Source organism: Balaenoptera ricei, chromosome 20, assembly GCF_028023285.1.
Source record: "Balaenoptera ricei isolate mBalRic1 chromosome 20, mBalRic1.hap2, whole genome shotgun sequence".
Classification (NCBI taxonomy): Eukaryota; Metazoa; Chordata; class Mammalia; order Artiodactyla; family Balaenopteridae; genus Balaenoptera; species Balaenoptera ricei.
This window is the reverse complement of record NC_082658.1, coordinates 11168813-11187319: the sequence shown is the minus strand read 5'-3', so window position 1 is coordinate 11187319 and position 18507 is coordinate 11168813. Positions and strand designations below refer to the sequence as shown.

General features: G+C 50.2%; 1 protein-coding gene across 5 annotated transcripts in view; it reads right to left on the bottom strand.

Moving 5' to 3' along the window:
• The window catches only part of RNF213 (ring finger protein 213), a 115168-nt gene that overhangs the window by 84454 nt on the left and 12207 nt on the right, over positions 1-18507 (bottom strand). For 4 of the 5 annotated variants that reach the window (XM_059908490.1, XM_059908487.1, XM_059908486.1 and 1 more), the window contains 7 exons: positions 18269-18429; positions 13378-13527; positions 3453-3968; positions 3051-3173; positions 2317-2465; positions 1565-1723; positions 1028-1230 (listed from right to left, as the gene is read on the bottom strand). In XM_059908490.1, the coding sequence (XP_059764473.1) occupies positions 1028-1230; positions 1565-1723; positions 2317-2465; positions 3051-3173; positions 3453-3968; positions 13378-13527; positions 18269-18429 (1461 nt within the window). The remainder of the gene's footprint in view (positions 1-1027; positions 1231-1564; positions 1724-2316; positions 2466-3050; positions 3174-3452; positions 3969-13377; positions 13528-18268; positions 18430-18507) is intronic. The other variant, XM_059908489.1, reaches the window with a different exon arrangement.

The window sequence follows — 18507 nt, the reverse complement described above, 5'->3', positions numbered from 1 at the left end:
CCAAAGCCCAGCCAGCAAATCACTCCCAGCTTTCAGGCTTTCCTAGCTGAGGCCCCAGACATCAGAGAGCAGAAACCAGCCAGCCCTGCTGTGCTCCATCCAAACTCCTAACCCACACAAGTCATGAGTATAAAAAAACAAATAAATAAATAAACAAAGCACTTGGTCTTGGTGACAGACTGGAACATCTCTCTCAAAAGCTGACAGATCGATCTTTTTAAACAAGGACTTTAATATTAAACAGGCTTCAGCTAATAGATATACATACAGCTTTTGAGTCCACAAAATTGATTATCCATTCTTTCTGAGCATACGTGGAATATTTATGACAGACCAAGAAGTCAGCCACAAAGAAGATCTAAGCAAATTCCTAAAAGTAGAACCCATATAGACTCTCTATTTAGAACACATGCACATGTACACACACACAGAAATACACACGCACACTGGACACACACACGAACACACACACCTGACACACACACAAACACCACACACACTGCATACAGTGAGTAGAAAACAGAGCACAGATAAAAGAATTAGATAACAGATAAGAGAAAGAAAGAGAAACAGAATAAAGTGAAAAAAAGAAAATAGAAGAGTGACACTTATGACAGACAGCAGGGGGCAGTGGATCCAGCCCCTGATGGCTTCTGCTGGATGTCTTATTCACAGTCGCCATTTGGAAATCTGGGAAGGGCTTGTGGTCCTGGCAGCCCTGTTTCCCTTGCCCTTGCCCCCACTCACTGCTGCCCCTCTAGGCCCCAGTCCCCTTACTTCCCAGCGGCTCTATCTTCTCTCCTTTCCCTTAGTAAAAATCCTTTCGCTTGTTTACTCTTGTGAGTGGTTAAGCTAACCTGATCAGAAACATGCTTCCAAGCTCAGGTTTATGAAACATAGAGCTGGGGGGTAGGGCAGGGCCAATGCCAAGCAAAGAGGACCCACACGGGCCAAGGAAAGCCTTTGATCCCCAAGGAGGAACGTGCAGCCTTCTGAGCTCCGATCAGGAGCCCAGCCTGAGGCTTACCTCCCGAGCCCAGAAGGGAAGATTTCACATGGAGACAGCGGTTCACGTGCTCGCCTTCCTTCTGCTGACATTTGTAGATGACCTCATACTCCACAGGGCCCTTGCCTCGCCAGAGGACGTACTTGTATGGAATGGGTTTATCCAGGTGCTGCTTAGAAATGATGGTGCTGCCTTCAATGAGGGACCCATTCTCATGTAGGTCTCTGTGAATAAACAGGACACCAGCCTGTTATCCAAAAAATCCTCTCCCAGAAATCTTCATTCTTCTCAAACACAGCACGGAGTGCAGACCCAGAGCTATAAATCGATGCTGACCGAGAGGATGCTTCCAGAACAAGGCACGGTTTTCACACAGAGACAGAGAACGGGCCAAGGTGAAGTATGACAAAGAAGTGCATTACAGGGAAGAGTTGTTTGAAATATTCATCTTCCCAAAGGTCTAAGGATTAATCAACTTGATAAAAATTATGATTTCAATATATTTCAAAGACTGGATGTTCTGTACATTTCCTTACGGGCCTACTGGGATATACTCACTTGGTGTAGTACATCTCGCAAACATCATGATTCCATCTGGGCTTCCCAAATTCTTCTCCGCCCCTGACAAATACTTTGTGTTGGCTGGGGTTGAACTGGAAATGTTTTGAAATGATTGCATGGAAGTACACCGTGATTCCTTCCAAGGAGCTCAGTGGGCTGGGGGAAAGCCACGGAGGAAAACACCGATTAGATCCGGATCTGTCTACCTCTCTGTGGGCGCGCACACACACACACACACACACACGTGTGTGCACACAGGATCCTTGTTTCTTGGCTGTGCACTAACACACACCCCAACGACGTGCAAGAGCGTCCACACTTCAGACAGGCTGTCTGCCATGTGGGTGCCCTCGGCTCTCCCTCTACAGTGGAGGAGGACAGTGGGTGCGGGGTGTGGGGGGCGATCTCTGCCCAGCTCCGAGGGGCTGCGGGCTGTGGCAGGAGGGGGTGGCTGAGTACTCTGGCACATGACAGCCTCTTTCCTGACTTCTGTAAGGCCAGTGCTGCCTCCGGGACCCCAGGAACCATATTATGGAGCATTTCAACTGAGCAAGGAATTGGGACAGGTGCCCCTCCACTGCCTACCTCCCGAGTGTTTCCCTTTCCCCCAAGAGTCAACAAGAGGGCAACGTGGGAATCTCCTCTGGGGTGGCTTGGCCCCTTCCAGCCCCCGCTCAGGGTGGGGGCCAGGCCTGTGCCGCCCCGAGCCGGGTCACACCCACCACTCCTTAGCTCCATGTGCGCTCTACCTCTGGTTCCTTTGCTCCCTCTCATCTTTCACAGTGGTTGCATTATTTCTGTTATTCCCCTCTGGCTTCTTCGGGTCCTTCGGCTTGGCCTTCTCATTTTCACCTGCTTTTCCTCCAGAAACACCCGTCTGGTCCTTGGTTGCAGCTTCCTGGAACAAGCACCCAAACCCCAACCTTGATGACCAGCCTCCACGTTTGCCCCCAACAGGGGATGCTTCTCATAGCCGCCAGAGTGGCCACATTCCTTCCCTGCTCAGAACCTTCTAATGCCTTCTGGTCTACCTACCACAGCCTCCCAGGACTCCTCTCCGCACCACTGTCAATGGCCCCTCTTTCCTGCTGCTCCCTGAACAGGCCCACCACACTCTACCTGGGGGCCTTTGCACGTCCCCAGACAGCCACGTGGCTCGCCTGTCACTCTTTCAGATCTCCTTGGAAGGCCTTGCCTGGCACCCACCTCCAACACCCCAGCCCCTCGCCCTACTTCTCTCCACGGCATTTCTCACAGCCTGACTTTGCTTTGTCTTTCTCCCCACTAGAATGTGAGCTCCAAAAGGCAGGAGCTGGTCTCATTTCAAATGCTAGGCTGCACCCCCAGTACCTAACACATATTCACCAAATGATTAAATTGAGCTGTGGAAGGAACGGGGCCAAAAGGAGCAGCCCATGGGACAGACAGCAAGGACGGGGACGGCTTCCTGGAAAGCTGACCAGGTAGGAACGAGACGCTTTACCCGGTGGTTGTCTCGGGAAGCAGGGACACTTGTGGGAGGCTGTTTCGTTTTCTCAGTCTGATTTTTAACTTCTTTCCCAACTCTTTTCCCTGCACCAGCTGGCTCAGCTGCAGCAACACTTGCCTGGAAGAAATAAATACCCCAAAACATCAGGGCCAAGAGGACAAAATGGACAGGGAAACTCTGATTCAATGGCATAAGGGTAAGCATCTGCCACCAGCCCAGTGACAGGGGTCAGCAGCTCGGGGTGGAAGGGCAGCCCCTTCCACAGCCCCCCTTCCCAGGGAGCAAGTCCCAGTGGACACCCTTCCCAGACAGTGAAGTATTGTCAGAACCGCACTGCACAGCAAGGTGTCGAGACATGGCAGGCCAACCCCGGTCGTCACTCCGCTAACAACTCACCCCAGAGGCAGGGGCCCTGGCCTGCTGCCCAGTGGCCCGCGGCTCTTTCCCGGGCTTGGACTGGTTCCCCTTTGGCTCAGGCAGTGGGAGCTCCTGAGTAGCATCTTTCTCCCTAGGATGGCCTTCACTGGCAGAAGTGGGGAGGCCTTTGCCCTTGGAGGGGTTCGGGGAGTGGAGGTCCTTCCCTTCCGGGAAGGCTCCTCCCAGAGGCTGGTCCTGGGGTACCGGGCTGCTCAGAGACTCGGCGTCCGCAGCTGCCTCTGCTCCTCTCGCAACCTGGCCCTGCAGAGGGCGGCCCACAGCCTCCAGCGGCGTCTTGCCCACACTTGGGGGCTGGCTTGTCTGGTGGGTGGGACCACCCTGCTGAGCTGGGCTTTGGGGTGGGGCTGTGTCCTGGAGCTCAGGGTTTGCAAGCGAACTCAGACTACAGGGGCCCAAGAGGGATGGGGACAAGGAATCCAGCTCTGCAGACGTGGAAGCATTCTGATTCTTTTTCTTCTTTTTTCTCCTTTTCCTCTAAACAGAAAAAGAGACACTCATGTTATTTCTCAGGTTTACTATACTCTCACCAATGTTTTCCTCCAATTTCCTTTCAATTTCTGAAGTACGTCAAGTGTAGCTCGACCAAACCACCTTACATCTGTTAAATCTGCCATTTCTTTACCTTGTAAAGAATGAAACTGAGACACAAAGTGAATGGGAGTGGTGAACAGAGTTGAGGGACAAGTGGGGAGCAGTGATGGTCACATGCTTCGTTCTGTCCAATCCAAGCTGAGACCCTCACATGGAATTCCTTCCCATGGGACATCCTTTAAGGATGGCTTTCAAATGTTAGAAAGCAGGTACAGGCCCCCACACATTCTACTCCATATACGTATTATGTACAAAATAGAGACGGAAAAATGAACAGAAGTCTAAGTAGTTCCTTCCTGCACCCACACTGGCATGTTACACCTCTGCCTGAGATCCTTGCTCAAAGGCAAGAGTCCTCAACTTCAGAATCAGAGATGGAGCCTGTGAGAAGCAGGTGTGGCAGGACCCTTTGAGGACCCCATGGGGCTGGAAGCCCTGCACGCTTGGGGGTTCTGCTCTGGAGCAAGTATTGATTGGTTCATTAAGTGCTAGTAACCCGTGACCCCCCTGAAGCCTGGTGTGGGCCCAGGCCTTGCCGTCCCGCCCCATGCCTGGGCTGAGTCCCCGGGAGAGAGAGACGGAAGGCCTCGGAGTTTCTCTGCACGTGGGGTGGGGCAGTCTTGTTCTGGGTCAGCTTCCAGATTTTCTCCAAGAATCCTGACCAAACTTCCTGCCCATCTGCTCAAAACAGGCAACACGACACACAGGCCACCCCGGATGGCAATTTCCCAGCCTGACATTGACCCCCGCTAACATCGCGGTAGAAAGAGGCTTAAGAAAGGTCATTCGAGGCAGTCACTTCCCCAGCTTCCAGGGCGTACAGATCTCTGAAGATTTTGCCAACATACTGATGGTGACTCAGCACGTCTGGAGGACCCAAGGTTCCACATTTCCATGGTGCTGCTGCCAGACCAGGCCTGCTCTGTGAGCACGAGGACCAAGCAGCTCCCTACCCCAGGCGCCTGACTCTGATCCGACTGGCCTGGGGGCACGGGCACCAGCATCTCCATTAGCTTTCCTGGTGGTCCTGACGTGAAACCTCACTGGGAACCACAGGTCAGACCAGCAGAAAGCTGTGTGCAGACCCCACGGCTCCAAGCCCTTTGCAGAATCTCCTCCTTTTTCAGCGTGAGGCTGGCTTAAATCAAGTCTCTTAGTTCTATACTGATTTACCAAGGAACCTGGAACGTTGTCCTAAGCGCATGGAACAAGAAAGTAAGATATGTTCCTCCCCCATGAAGCTGATGGTGTAGTAGGAGAGAAAGACTAAAAACAGATGGTTTTAGCATGTTGGAAGGACTCGCAGGCTTCCCAGGGAAGAGGCGCAGGTTGAGTCTGAAAGCCACCAAAGGCCAAGAAGGCAGTTTCATCCATTCGGCAAAGATTCCCGGGTCCTACACATCTGAAGGTGGCCAAAGCCACAGGCTGCCTCATATGCTGACTTGCCCATCCAGAATCAAAGTGTACGTGTGGCCGGAAGACCCTGCATGACTGGTCCTCACTGCCTGCTAACCTCATCCCCTGGTCTCCAGTATTAATCCTGTTTTTTACTTTCTGTATTTTAGGATGCTCTGGCATTTGGGGGGGCTTTGCTAATCCTGGAGAGACTGCCCCTCCCGGGGCTAGCTAATTCCCAGAGAGAGGGATCTCTCTGAGCAGATGAAAGATCTGAGCAGATCTTTCATCTGCAAACCAACTAACATGGAGCCCTGCCCCCCACCTCCTTTATCAAACTCTCCCTCCAAGCCAACATTCCCTGCACTAAATCACCGCAGGGCCAAGTACGGGACAGTTAGACAACCCTATAGCCCAGAGCCCACGAAGAGTATTCAAACCAGCCAAACCTAAACCTGCTCAAACCTGCCTGCCTTTCCCCACAAGGCAGGCTCTGGGCCACGTTCTCCCCTTGCTCCTTCTCCCTCCCGTGGGGCCCTGTGGACGTGGCCCCCCTCTTGGAATCCGTAAGTACCACTGACCTCTCGTGTCATCACCAGTTATACGAGCAGGGCGCCTCCTGCCTCAGGTTCCGTCTTTCCCCAGACACCTCCTTCACTTAGTCCTCTGCCCCACACCCCTCAGCAGACCACCCAGACACCCTCAGTAGGAAAGCAAACCTTCACAGCCCCGCATCTGCTTTATTTCCCTCCTTAGCCACTGTCAACTAAATATGTCTTTATTTTCTTTCCCCTCCAGGAAGGAAGTCCTTGTTTTCTTCACTGCTGCATTCACAGTGTCTAGAACAACCCTTGACCCCCTATAGGTGCCTAACCACTTCTGTCTCATTAAATAAATTCCTTGGAAAGTCCCGTGTTTCCCTGCAGCACCAGCACATTTCCTCTCCCCCTGGGACCCCACACCCCTCTGTCGGCTCTGTGATCAGATCCAAGAACAAAAGGTTTTGACTTCTGATTTCCAATTTGCCTTTCTCCCCTTTACCTTGCTTTCTCCTTTTCTTATCCCTATTTAACTGTTCTTTTTATAAGCTGCTTCAAAACCCTTAGAATAGGGCTTCCCTGGTGGCGCAGTGGTTGAGAGTCTGCCTGCTAATGCAGGGGACACGGGTTCGAGCCCTGGTCTGGGAGGATCCCACGTGCCGCAGAGCAGCTAGGCCCGTGAGCCACAACGACTGAGCCTGCGCGTCTGGAGCCTGTGCTCCGCAACAAGAGAGGCCGCGACAGTGAGAGGCCCGCGCACCACGATGAAGAGTGGCCCCCGCTCGCTGCAACTGGAGAAAGCCCTCGCATAGAAACGAAGACCCAACACAGCCATAAGTAAATAAATAAATAAATAATTTCTTAAAAAAAGAAAAAAAAAACCCTTAGAATAAGATTTAGATTTTGCACAGGTGACTTAGAGTTCTCTCAACACACGTCTATGGGGGCACGTGAGTGCCCAGCCCCCTCTCGGGTCTACAGACAGGACTGGGATGTTGGCAGATCTCAGGCTGCTGGCACGCCTGCCATATAGCAAGGCTCGAGGCTAAAGTCTAAAATTTTCCTTGACAAAAATCAAGTTTATATGTATTATAGTTGTTACATATTTACCTACTCCTAATTACTGTGGTCTGTCATTTTGACCGCATTAGTCAGGAATATGCACACTAAAACTAAACACTGATGATTGGGAATGCATGCACGGACGTGGGTCACGACCTCTGGGTGTGGGCAGCGGATGGGGGTGGTTGGGAGGAGACCCCAATAGTTGTCCATGTTTACAATGGATGGTAGGGGATGAGTATTCACTTAGTTAATCCTGCATTTATGTTATACATACTCTTTATGGTGGGCATAATATTTAATTAAAACACTTTTTAAATGAAGAGTTTATTGACTTGGAAGGGATGCTACCGAGCTTTCTGGGGACTGCAATGTCCTGTCTCTGGATCTGGTGGGGGTGACGAGGCTGTACACACAGCAGAACATCTAGGGGGCTCTGCCCTGAAGACCTGTGCATTTCACTCAATACCAATTATACCTCAATTCAAAAGCTACGCTGCGGGAGCTTCCCTGGTGATGCAGTGGTTAAGAATCTGCCTGCCAGTGCAGGGGACATGGGTTCGAGCCCTGGTCCGGGAAGATCCCATGTGCCATGGAGCAACTAAGCCCGTGAGCCACAACTACTGAGCCTGTGCTCTAGAGCCCATGGGCCACAACTACTGAGCTCACGTGCCACAACTACTGAAGCCTGCATGCCTAGAGACCGTGCTCCACAACAAGAGAAGCACCACAATGAGAAGCCCGTGCACCACAATGAAGAGTAGCCCCTGCTCGCCACAACTAGAGAAAGCCTGCGCGCAGCAACAATGCAGCCAAAAATAAATAAATAAATAAATTTATAAAAAAAGAATGTACGTTATAAAAAAAAAAAAAAAAGCTACACTGCACCAGCTCTATATGCATACATAAAGGCTATTCCTATTCCTGCCCAAAGAGAATTAATTAGAAAAAACAACAGTTTGCTACTTCTTGGGGGGGGTGGGGGTTTGGTCAGAATACACCTCTGATTTTATAATGAGCATCACTTTGTTTCTCCATCAAAAGAACAAAGGCCTCCCACACAGGGAGAGCAGAGAGGAGACCTCAGTCTGGGGGAAGGCAGGCCAGCCTCTTTCACTCACCTGAGTGCTGGGTCAGGAGCACACATGAGGGTGGTGCTGCAGACCCTGAAAAGGTACCTATGGCAGGATGCGGGGGTGACAGGTGGGAACACTGACTCGTTGGACAGAAAGTCAGTGAAGCTGCTTGACAAAAGCTGACATGTTGGAGGCTAAGTGGGCCCACTAGCTCTGCCCCACTTCCCAGGGGTCCTCTGCCTTCATCTGCACTGATAGTGACAGGGAGAGAGTAGAATAATTAAATAGTTAGTTTAGAAATCCCACTAGGGGATTAAAGACAGAAAAGGAATTTTAAGGGAGCTTAGGAAACTGTTGCAGGCCAATGACCACTCAAGAAAAGAATCCAGTAACCTAGCGATAATCTGCGCTACGCTGAAGGAAAACCAGGCGCATCCAAGCACCAGGCACACTCAAGCCACAAGTCCTGATAGTTAAAACACAAGACAATAGATATGGGGTCTGAATCTTGTTACTTGAAGTCAGGGAGTTAATGGTCCCCGAAGAGTGGCATTTCTGCATGTAGTCAAGACAGGAGCATAGGTGAGGGGGGGAAGAAACTAGGTGAAAGAGGACACTATACTGAAACCTCAGATGAATTACAATATTTTAGTGTATGTTACCATCCTTTTGCTAACACATATATGATTTAAATAGTGCCATGTTGTCCCCGTTAGACCATATATAGGGTCAAAGGAGGAACTAATGATGTAAGCCTTGATGTCTACCTAAAAATGAGGAAGAAGGTGGTCTTCTCCTCTCCCCACTTTTTCTTTGATTATAAAAATGTAGCCCTCTTTGTTCTTGGGGCTGCGCTCCCTTGCCTGCCCACTTGTATCTGTCACAAGTGTCCTATGCTAACAAACTCACTCTTTGTCTATTGCTTTGCCTCATGCTGAATTATCTCTGTGATGAGACAAAAGGACCTGAGTTTCATTAAGTCCTGAGACCAGGTGAGCAGTTTCAGTTAAAAGACAGTGGGTTCGAGTCCCCTCCTAAGTCAGGGATCGTGGGTTCAAGGCCCAATCTGAGGTGCAGCTGGGTTCAAGTCCAATCCGAGAAGGAGTGCGGTTTCAATAGGAAGTGCTTTGCCAATTCAGGGAGGACGGCAGGGCTGAGGAGAGTGTCACCTTTCCACCTGGCATCTGATCAAGCACTTCCTTCTAGTAAACAGGCACTGCCCAAGCTCCCTCTCTGCAGCCTTCCTTTCCGCCATCTCCAGACCCAAGTAACCTTTCTCAGCTTCAGTTTCCACTTTTGTAAAACTGGGATGACACACGTGGGCAGTGCTTTGGTAGGGGGAGCGGGGTGGGGGTCTGTCTACAAACATAAGGTGGGCGTTGCAGAAGCAGCAAGAGGAAAGAAACTGGGATGAGAACTAGGAAGATCAGGGTGACCCCCAGCCTCACCTGTCCCAACAAGTGGTATCATTAGGACCAGGGCCGGCCTCTCAATTAGACGCTAGCCAACTGCAAAAGGGAACCGAGACTCTATAGTAGGGAATGCCGAGGAGGAAGTGAGGGGCCATCAGGAAAAAGTCCAACAAGAATCTCTACTAAGGGAACCACACGATTCCTGGATTTGCTGAGGAAGCCTGACTGGACCAGTTCTGGAGCCTTGGAGAGGTGCTCGGACCATCCCTGCCCCGCCAGCTGCCTGGCGCCCTGCTCCCACTCCCCCACTCCAGGAAATGGTCCCCTGAACCTCCCGTTCTCAGCCAAGTGGTTCAAGCAGGATTAACTCTACTCCAGCTGCAGGGTCAGCATACCACCCTGGCCACAGTGATTGGTTTAGGGATGGGTATGTATTCCAATCACAGCCACTGAGATTTGAGGACAGCTTCCCCTGGGAAGGAGACGCTTCCTCTTTCTTCTCTGGAAGCCCCCGAAGGAGGCATTCTCTCGTCCCCTGAATGATGCAGTGGGAAGTGGATAACTGTGGAAGGGTCCACAGTGGTGGAGACCGCTACTGAGGGGCCAAGGAGCTAACTGACATGAAGAAGGCAGTGCAAAGACACAGAGACATACCCGGACTTTGGGAATATCATCTAGGTGCCCAGATTAAACCTCGCATGCAGCTAGGTCTACCCGAGGATTTCTCAGTTACGTGAGTGACAAATTCCCTTTATTGTATTAATTTACCAGAGCTGGGTTTCAATTATTTGCAACCAAAAGATTTCTAATGGTTAAAATACTCAAACTTCCAAGCAGGTTGTTTCGTTTTTACAGAAGCCCCAAATAAGTCAAGGTAATCAATGTTCTAACAGCTTTGGTGCATAAGATGTCAGGCTCTGGTAGATATACTTGGGCCACAGCATCCTCAGGGCTCCTGTATCATTCATGGCACGGTACAGGAGGACCCCTCTGCGACAAGTGTGTGACCAGATGCCTTCTGGTCATCACAGAAGGTGGTAGGAGGTTTCTGACCTCATGAACAGGTGCCAGCCGCCCTCCCCAGGGAACATGGATCAGGTCTGCCTTCTAGAAGGAAGGGCGCTGTCAGCAGGGAAAGAACAAGGAAGCACACACCACAGTGAGGTAGGCGACCCCGCAGAACCAGGAGGGCCTGAGAGGTACGGCTGTGTAAAGATGGCAGTAAATGCAAGACGGACCCCTGGAGGGGCGTCACCCAGTTCCTGGAAGACAACCATTGGGAGAAAGGGTGACACGATGATAACAGCCCATTACGCGGACCCCAGACCACACCCCAGCCCCCAAGAGCAGACTGGTGGATGTCACCACACCTGTGGCAGCAGCCACCAGCCCAAACCCTCTTTTTAATATAACCAAAACCCTGGAATCTAAAAACATGATACCAATGAACTTATTTACAAAACAGAAATAGACTCACGGACATAAAAACAAATATGGTTATCAAAGGGGAAATGTGGGGGAGGGATAAATTAGGAATTTGGGATTAACAGATACACACTACTATATATAAAATAGATAAACAACAAGGACCTACTGTACAGCACAGGGAACTATAGTCAATACCTTGTAATAACCTATAATGGAAAAGATTCTTAAAAAGAATATATATATGTAATATACACATAACTGAATCACTTTGCTCTACACCTGAAATACTGCAAATCAACTATACTTCAATTTGAAAAATAATAATAAAATATGTAAATAAATAAAACCAAACCCCACCCATCTGAGAGGCAACAGGGCAGCCTCCGGGCGGTGGGCATGTGCTCTCCCCTGATCACCCCTCCAGGAGAACTCCCCCACATTTGCTGCCCACTTATCTCTTTCTCCTGGGAACTGCCTTTTGTGTCCTTCACCCACTGTCCTGTTAGTGCCTGGATGTCTTATTTCTTTGAGAGAATTGATTAGGTATTCCAGTTGTGAACCCTTTGTCATATGTTGCAAATGTTTTCTAGCCATCTGCTTTTCCACGTTATTGCTGAATGGTCCCCTCTAACTCAGAATCTGGAATATTTTTGTGCCCCTATCAGCATTTAAGGGGTTGTTTTGGTGAGCCTTAGGAATATCTATATAATTTTATAAATAGTCACCTATATTTACAAGAACTTTTAGGGTGTATTTTACTTTAAAATGGTCAACCAAGCTGGTATATATTTTAGTGTTTAGTATGAGTAAAGAACCGTTTTTTCCAAATGGTTAGCCACGGTTCAAACACCCCTTACTTAACACAACTTCACTCTGTGATACAGGATGCCACCTTTAGCACGTGCTCAACTGCCATAAATGCTCACATCTGCATCTGGATGTTCTATGTCAACCCTCCCTGATGGGTCTCTGTTACTCCATTAGGATGTTATATTGCTATGTTTATAGTTTATGATACATTTTGATGTCAAATCTCCCATTTATTGTTCTACCTTTCCACATTCTTTATAGGAACTCTTGCCAATTTATACTCTAGATGGACTTTAGAGTCTTTTATCTATTTCAAAACAAAAACAAAAACAAAAACAAACCCACTGGGAACAATACTACTTTTACACATTAACTGGCTAATTGGATGTATACATCTGAGGAGAGAACTGACATCTTTACAATATTAAACCTTCCTTCTGGGAAAATCTATTTGCAGTTTGGTTTTCCTGTTTGTGTAGATCATGAAGGGGTTCTCCACCCACCCCCCACCCCCATTTTCTGTTAGTGCTCGCACCCTGATGTCCGCTGTATTTACAAGGTGCTTTTGCTTTTTTTGTTTTTGTTTTTGGCTGTGCCACATGGCTTGTGGGATCTCAGTTCCCCAACCAGGGATTGAAGTCCGGCCCCAGGAGGTGAAAGCACCAAGTCCTAACCACTAGATCTCCAGGGAATTCCCAAGGTGCTTCCGTTCTTAACTAACCAACAAACCCAAGCCCAGAGGCAAGACCACACCTGGTTTACAGGCTTCCCCCTCACACCGAGCACCCAGTGCCCCACACGCAGCAGCTGCTCAAATAAATCTTTGTTAAATGAATCAATGGCCATCTTACTCAGGAAAAAAGTCACCACTCTGTAAAAGACTGATAGTTAAACACCACAAACATCACTCTTCAATGTCTGAAGCCTCACTGCTTTTCCTCATAAGCAAAAATACTTCCATTACATATATTAGCTAGTTTCACTTTTGATATTATTAGTGAAATCCACAAGACTCACAGATGCTATAGAAAATGAAAGAAGTCAGGATTTGAACTTCCAGAAACCAGAGACTAAATTTAGCAGGCTTCCTCTGCACAACTGGGGTTCAGAACATGAGCCCATAACCTCAGGCGCTGGCAGCTGCCGGGACTGGGGGTTTTCTCTAAGCCCCAGCAGAGGCTCGGCCTTTGACCCCCACCAGCCTGGTCCCAGCTCCCACGGAAAACCCAGCCCCCCCTGCTCTTTTCCATGAAGAGAATCTGTATGGCCTGTGGAGCTTTCGGGGTAAGTTTTCCCATGAACCAAAGAAGATAGCTGCACAAGAAATTAAAAGATGGATGGAAAAGCGGGGTAGGGGGCCACATACAATAAAGCTGAAATTCAATGTTAGTAGAACATCCTCAGAGTCACAAGAGCTGACACCTAAAGGCATGGCTCCTTCCTAGACCAGCCCAGGTAGGAGTGAAAAGCGCCTCCCCACCAGCTATCCTCAGCATCAGAGAAGGTGTGGGGCTCAGTTTCATGCAAGCCTTGGCGGGAGGCATCGTGTGCCACTATTTATGCAAACTACCTGCTCAGAGTCTGGAGAGCACGCGTCAGGGACTTCAAACGGGGTTGCATCCTCTTTTCTTCTTTTGCAGGCAGGGTAACTAGCAGCCTCCAGCTCATCGGATGTGGATGCGCCGTCTGCCGCATCTACAAAACCCTCTGACGCAACTCCCTGTTGAAACATGACCCCTTCAGACAGGACAGGGTGACCACAGGCACCGCTCCATCAGGACCTAAGGGACCCCTAACTCAGGCCCGGGCAGAGAGATGCTCTCGAGTGAGGACTGAGCCAGCCCCCCAGCCCCCGGGGTGTCCAGGCTCAGCAGGCACAGGGTCCCGGGTGTAGGGAACCCAAGAAAGGGTCCTGCAGGTGGCAGGCAGAGCAAATCCATGCAGGCGAGCTGCCCCATGCTAGAGCTGGTGCCTGCAAGCCTTGGCACACTGGACCTCCCATGCAAGCAGGCCCAGGCCCTGGTTCCCTAAGCTCCATCACAATGCCTAGGCCGGTGCTTCCACACAGATGCAGCTGCGGGGACACTCCTGGAGGAGCAGGCAGTCCAGCACCTGAGGCCAGGCCTTGAGGGGGCTCTCGGGGACGGGGGCACGCAGGGCAGTGCCCAACCCCTCTGGATGGCACACCCCAGGCAGCACAGAGCCAGCCCTGTGCCATCCCCCTTGGGTGCAGGTCAGGGGAGGGTACCTGGGCCTCCCACATGGGGGCCTCATGGCTGGCACTGTCCTCAGGGACGGACAAGGGGAAAGACCACGAGCCTCTGACTGAGTGTTGGGGAGGGCAGGCAGTCAGCGTGGAAAGGGAAGGGGAGTTCTCCGAGGGGCACTTGGAAAGGCCCAGTGGGTGAGACGGGTCAGAGCACGTGGGTGGCCCAGGCGCAAAGCCCACCCCAGTCAGCGCCAGGTACCCAGGCTGGCTCCATCCCCTCCCAGAAGGAAGCCGACGACAGGACCGAGGCGACACTGGAAGCAACCACAGGGTCAGGAGGCACCTTCAACCCAACTCTCCGGGCTCCATCCGGTGCCCCTCTTCCTCACAGGGCGGGGGAAGCTGTCCCAGGGGGAGAACGAATCCATTTGGAAGCAAGAACCAGCAAAGCCGCCCGGTCAGTCAGCACCAAAGGGCCACCACAGGAAGGGCAGGTAGGGACAGGAGCTCCCCACGGCCCGTAACCCCAACACCCCTGCACCCATCGCACGACAGCCGGGTGAAGGGCCCACTCACTCAGCGGCTGGGGATGAGGCCAAGTGGTCCGGGTCCTGGTTCTGGCCATTTCCCTTGGGCCCCTGCATGTCATCCCACCACTGTTAGAACATCATGGTCTCGCCTGCAGGCCCTTCCGACCACGCACACACCACTGTCTACTAGGATTATGTAAGGTCACTGCAGGGACTGGCAACAGTCACAGAAGCCCTCAGGAGCTAATCACCAGACCACCCCCCAGCCTTCCCGTGTTCACCGCATCTGGCTTCCTCTCCTGTACGGGTAAGTGTGCATCCAGGCTTTTGTTTTTAAATCCCCTTCTATGACAATATTACACAGTTTTCTTATATTGAGGTGAAGATCATAACATAACCTAAAGTTAACCACTTTAAAGTGCACAACTCAGTGGCATTTAGTACTGTATGACCATCGCTTCCATGTAACTCAATCATTCTCGTCCCACCAGGAGGAACCCTGTACCCAGCCCCTGGGGGAGCTCCGGGCACTTGCGTGGCTTTTTCCAGATTCCTCACCAATCCTGGTAGCTGTTTCAAAATCTTATTCCCCAGAGGAAACTTCTCAGGCTTTTCACCCCAGGCTTCCGGCACATCTGCTGGTGACCCCAGCTGGAACCTTCCACCCGGGGGTGGGGGAGCGCAGGTAGCACCTTTCCATCTGCCTTCAGTGCTTTTGAGGAACACCCTCTGCACAGCTGCTTTTCCACCCTTAGAGAGTTAGTTCCAAGTAAGGTGTAAAAAAGGCAAGTGCCCTGTGTTATTCCTTCTGGGAACTCCCAGACAGGTCACAACATACTTCCTTGGGGACAGGTCTGCTCGGCCCCCTCCGGAACGGGGAGCCCACAGCAGAACATCAGAACGAGGCTGTCATCCTCAGATCACCAGCACGTGGGAGAGGAGGGCACGGCTGAGTTAAGGTTGAGCTACGGCACCACAAAGCTCTCTTACCAGGTTAAGCCCCTTTTTCTTGATTCTGCGCTCACTTGGTTACTGCAAACCTCAGACTATTTTCCAGAGTTCCAGTAAAATTTATTTTTACAGTTCTCACTTATTGGGGTGTTTCTCTGAGGGGACAGGCCCTCGGAGTTCCCTTCTCTGCCATTTTTGCTGATATCACTCTACTATACGTTGTTCTTTATCTTTTTATTTATCTATCGGATTTGATTACAAGAATTCCCTCATATCTTTAATCTTTGACAGAAATAACAGTTGGAAGCCACAGTACTTTCTGCCGTAAGGATGATACAAGTGACACTCCCCAGGGTGGAATATTCAGGTGGACTCCAACATTTGGCCATAAAACACTAAGGCTGTGATAAAATCCTCAAATGAACTCTCACATGCCTGAGGTTATTTTCTGACAAAGACAGTAGAGAAGCAGAAGAGCAGGTCAAAGGGCACCTGCCTCACAGGGGGTCCCACCACATTACTCTCACCTACAGGGAGAAAACTGCCCCATCGCTGTAAATGCTGACTTTTAGTCAGTTTGTTAGTTTGATAGGTTTAATATAAAACCCTGCAGCTCTTTTGAGTGTTTGATTCAGAGGTGGGACAGTTATACGTTTAATGGCCATTTCTATCTTCTCTATTGTGGACTATATCTATTGTTGGCCCATCTTTCTATTGGGTTGGTTACTGTTTCCTACTTGATTTCTAAGAGCTTTTGACATATTGAGGCAACTCACTCTTTGCTAAAAAAAATGTTATGTAAATACAAATCTTTTTATGTACACACAAATATGTAAATACATATTTTTCCTAAACTGTTTGCCCTTCATTTGTACTCATGATATGAGATTTTTAATTCTTTTAAGACTTTTTCTGGAGTCACATATACCAATCTTTTATTTGTATTTTTCACCTTTGCTTTAATTACTAGAAAATCTTTCCCCATCCATGGGTCAGATAAATATTTATGTATATTTTCTCCAACTGTTTTTATACACATTAGGGTCTGTTTCTGGGTTAGCTATTCTGGTACATTGACTCCTCCCAAGAGTCACTGTTTTAATGACTGGCTTTGAAACATGTTTTTGTTCATCTAATACATCACGTCCCACTCAAGGCTTTTCTTTTTAAAAATTTTCTTGGTTATTCTTGCTCATTTTTTCTTCCAAGAGAAGCTTAAACTTACTCAGTCAAGGTTAAAAAAAAAAGCCCTAATCCTGCTGGGCTCAATACCATTTTCAATCAGTGTCATACACTTACTTCCTAATGGTGTGTGTTCCTTGATACTCACTTTAAGAGTGTACCCAAGGGACATCCCTGGTGGCACAGTGGTTAAGAATACACCTGCCAATGCAGGGGACACAGGTTCGAACCCTGGTCTGGGAAGATCCCACATGCCATGGAGCAACTAAGCCCGTGCGCCACAACTGCTGAGCCTGCACTCTAGAGCCTGCATGCCACAACTACTGAGCCTGTGCGCCACAACTACTGAGCCCACGTGCCACAACTACTGAGCCTGCACGCCACAACTACTGAAGCCCCCATGCCTAGAGCCCATGCTCCACAAGAGAAACCACTGCAATGAGAAGCCCACACACCGCAACAAAGAGAAGCCCCCACTCACTGCAACTAGAGAATGTCTGCACGCAGCAACGAAGACCCAATGCAGCCAAAAATAAATAAATAAATAAATAAATTTATTTTAAAAAAAAAAAAAGAGTTTATCTCAAATTTCAGTGTCCCACGTGGCCCAGGATGGGAGCTGGCCATCCTGCTTTGGACAGGATTACTGTCCAAGGGGAAGGATACACTCACATATACACATCACAACTACCTCACACACTCACACACACACACACACACACGCATATACCACACACACATTCTCATACGAGTGCACACACATATACTATGTACACACATTTGTTCACACATGCATGCACACACACACTCACAAAGGGCTGCAACACTGCCAGCTGCAGCACCTCCCACACTGTCTGACCACAAAGAACAACTGAGGACCAGACAAGAAACCAGCCCCTACCAGGCAGAGAGACAATGTCCCTCTCAGTAAGAAACGTGGGAACAGACCCGGCTGTCTGGGTCTGGACAGGCTAGACTTCAGCGTGGGGAGCTCTCCCCCATCATTCTCCCTGAATCTGTCCAGGTAACTCTCTGCAAGCCTCGCCTGGGCTCCAGCCTGGTCACTTACTCAGGAGACGCTCTCTCGGGGTCTGACACTTACAGGGAGACCAGATGGCTTGGCTTCCCCTTCGAGGAAGAACGTCTGGGTAAATGGTGGCATTTCCCGAGCACCCCCCTTGCCTCAGAGCCTGGAGGCACCTTAGGGACTGCCTGGTCCATGCAAAACGCCCAGAGAAGAGCCAGATACCCATGTGGCAGAAACTCAGGCACCCAGACCCAGCCCAAGCACAGCGTCTGGGAGACACGACGTGCTGGGTATGGTGGGAGGAAAAGGAAGGGGGCTGGGAAACCAGAGACCCTGCGATGAATCAGGCACAGAAGGGGCGGCTCTGGCACAGCCCAGCATGCAGGGGCCAACGGGCTGGGCATCAGAGTAATAAGGTTGTACTGGAGAGGATGCTGTGGGGACATGTGGGACCTTGTTCAGCCACTGATGAAACCACAGCAGGAAGCAGCGTCCTTGCAGAGCAGGTGGATGGGCAGAACCACTCCTCCCAGACCCACTTCCCCAGGGGCCAGGCACTCACTCTCTGGATTTGCCAGGAGACGTCCGAACAGGGCTCATCTGGGTTTTCTTGCCAATCACCTGGGCCCAGGGACAAGATAGGGCTGCTGTCCTCCCTCAGCTCTTGTCCATACTCCATTTCTCCCTCCGGGGCCGATGTCGCCTCGAGGTTGTTCTCAGAATCTACAAAGGCAGATGCACATGGGTCACATCTCGGAAAAACAAGTGAACGTCACGAAGGAAAACTTGGACTCCTCCCGC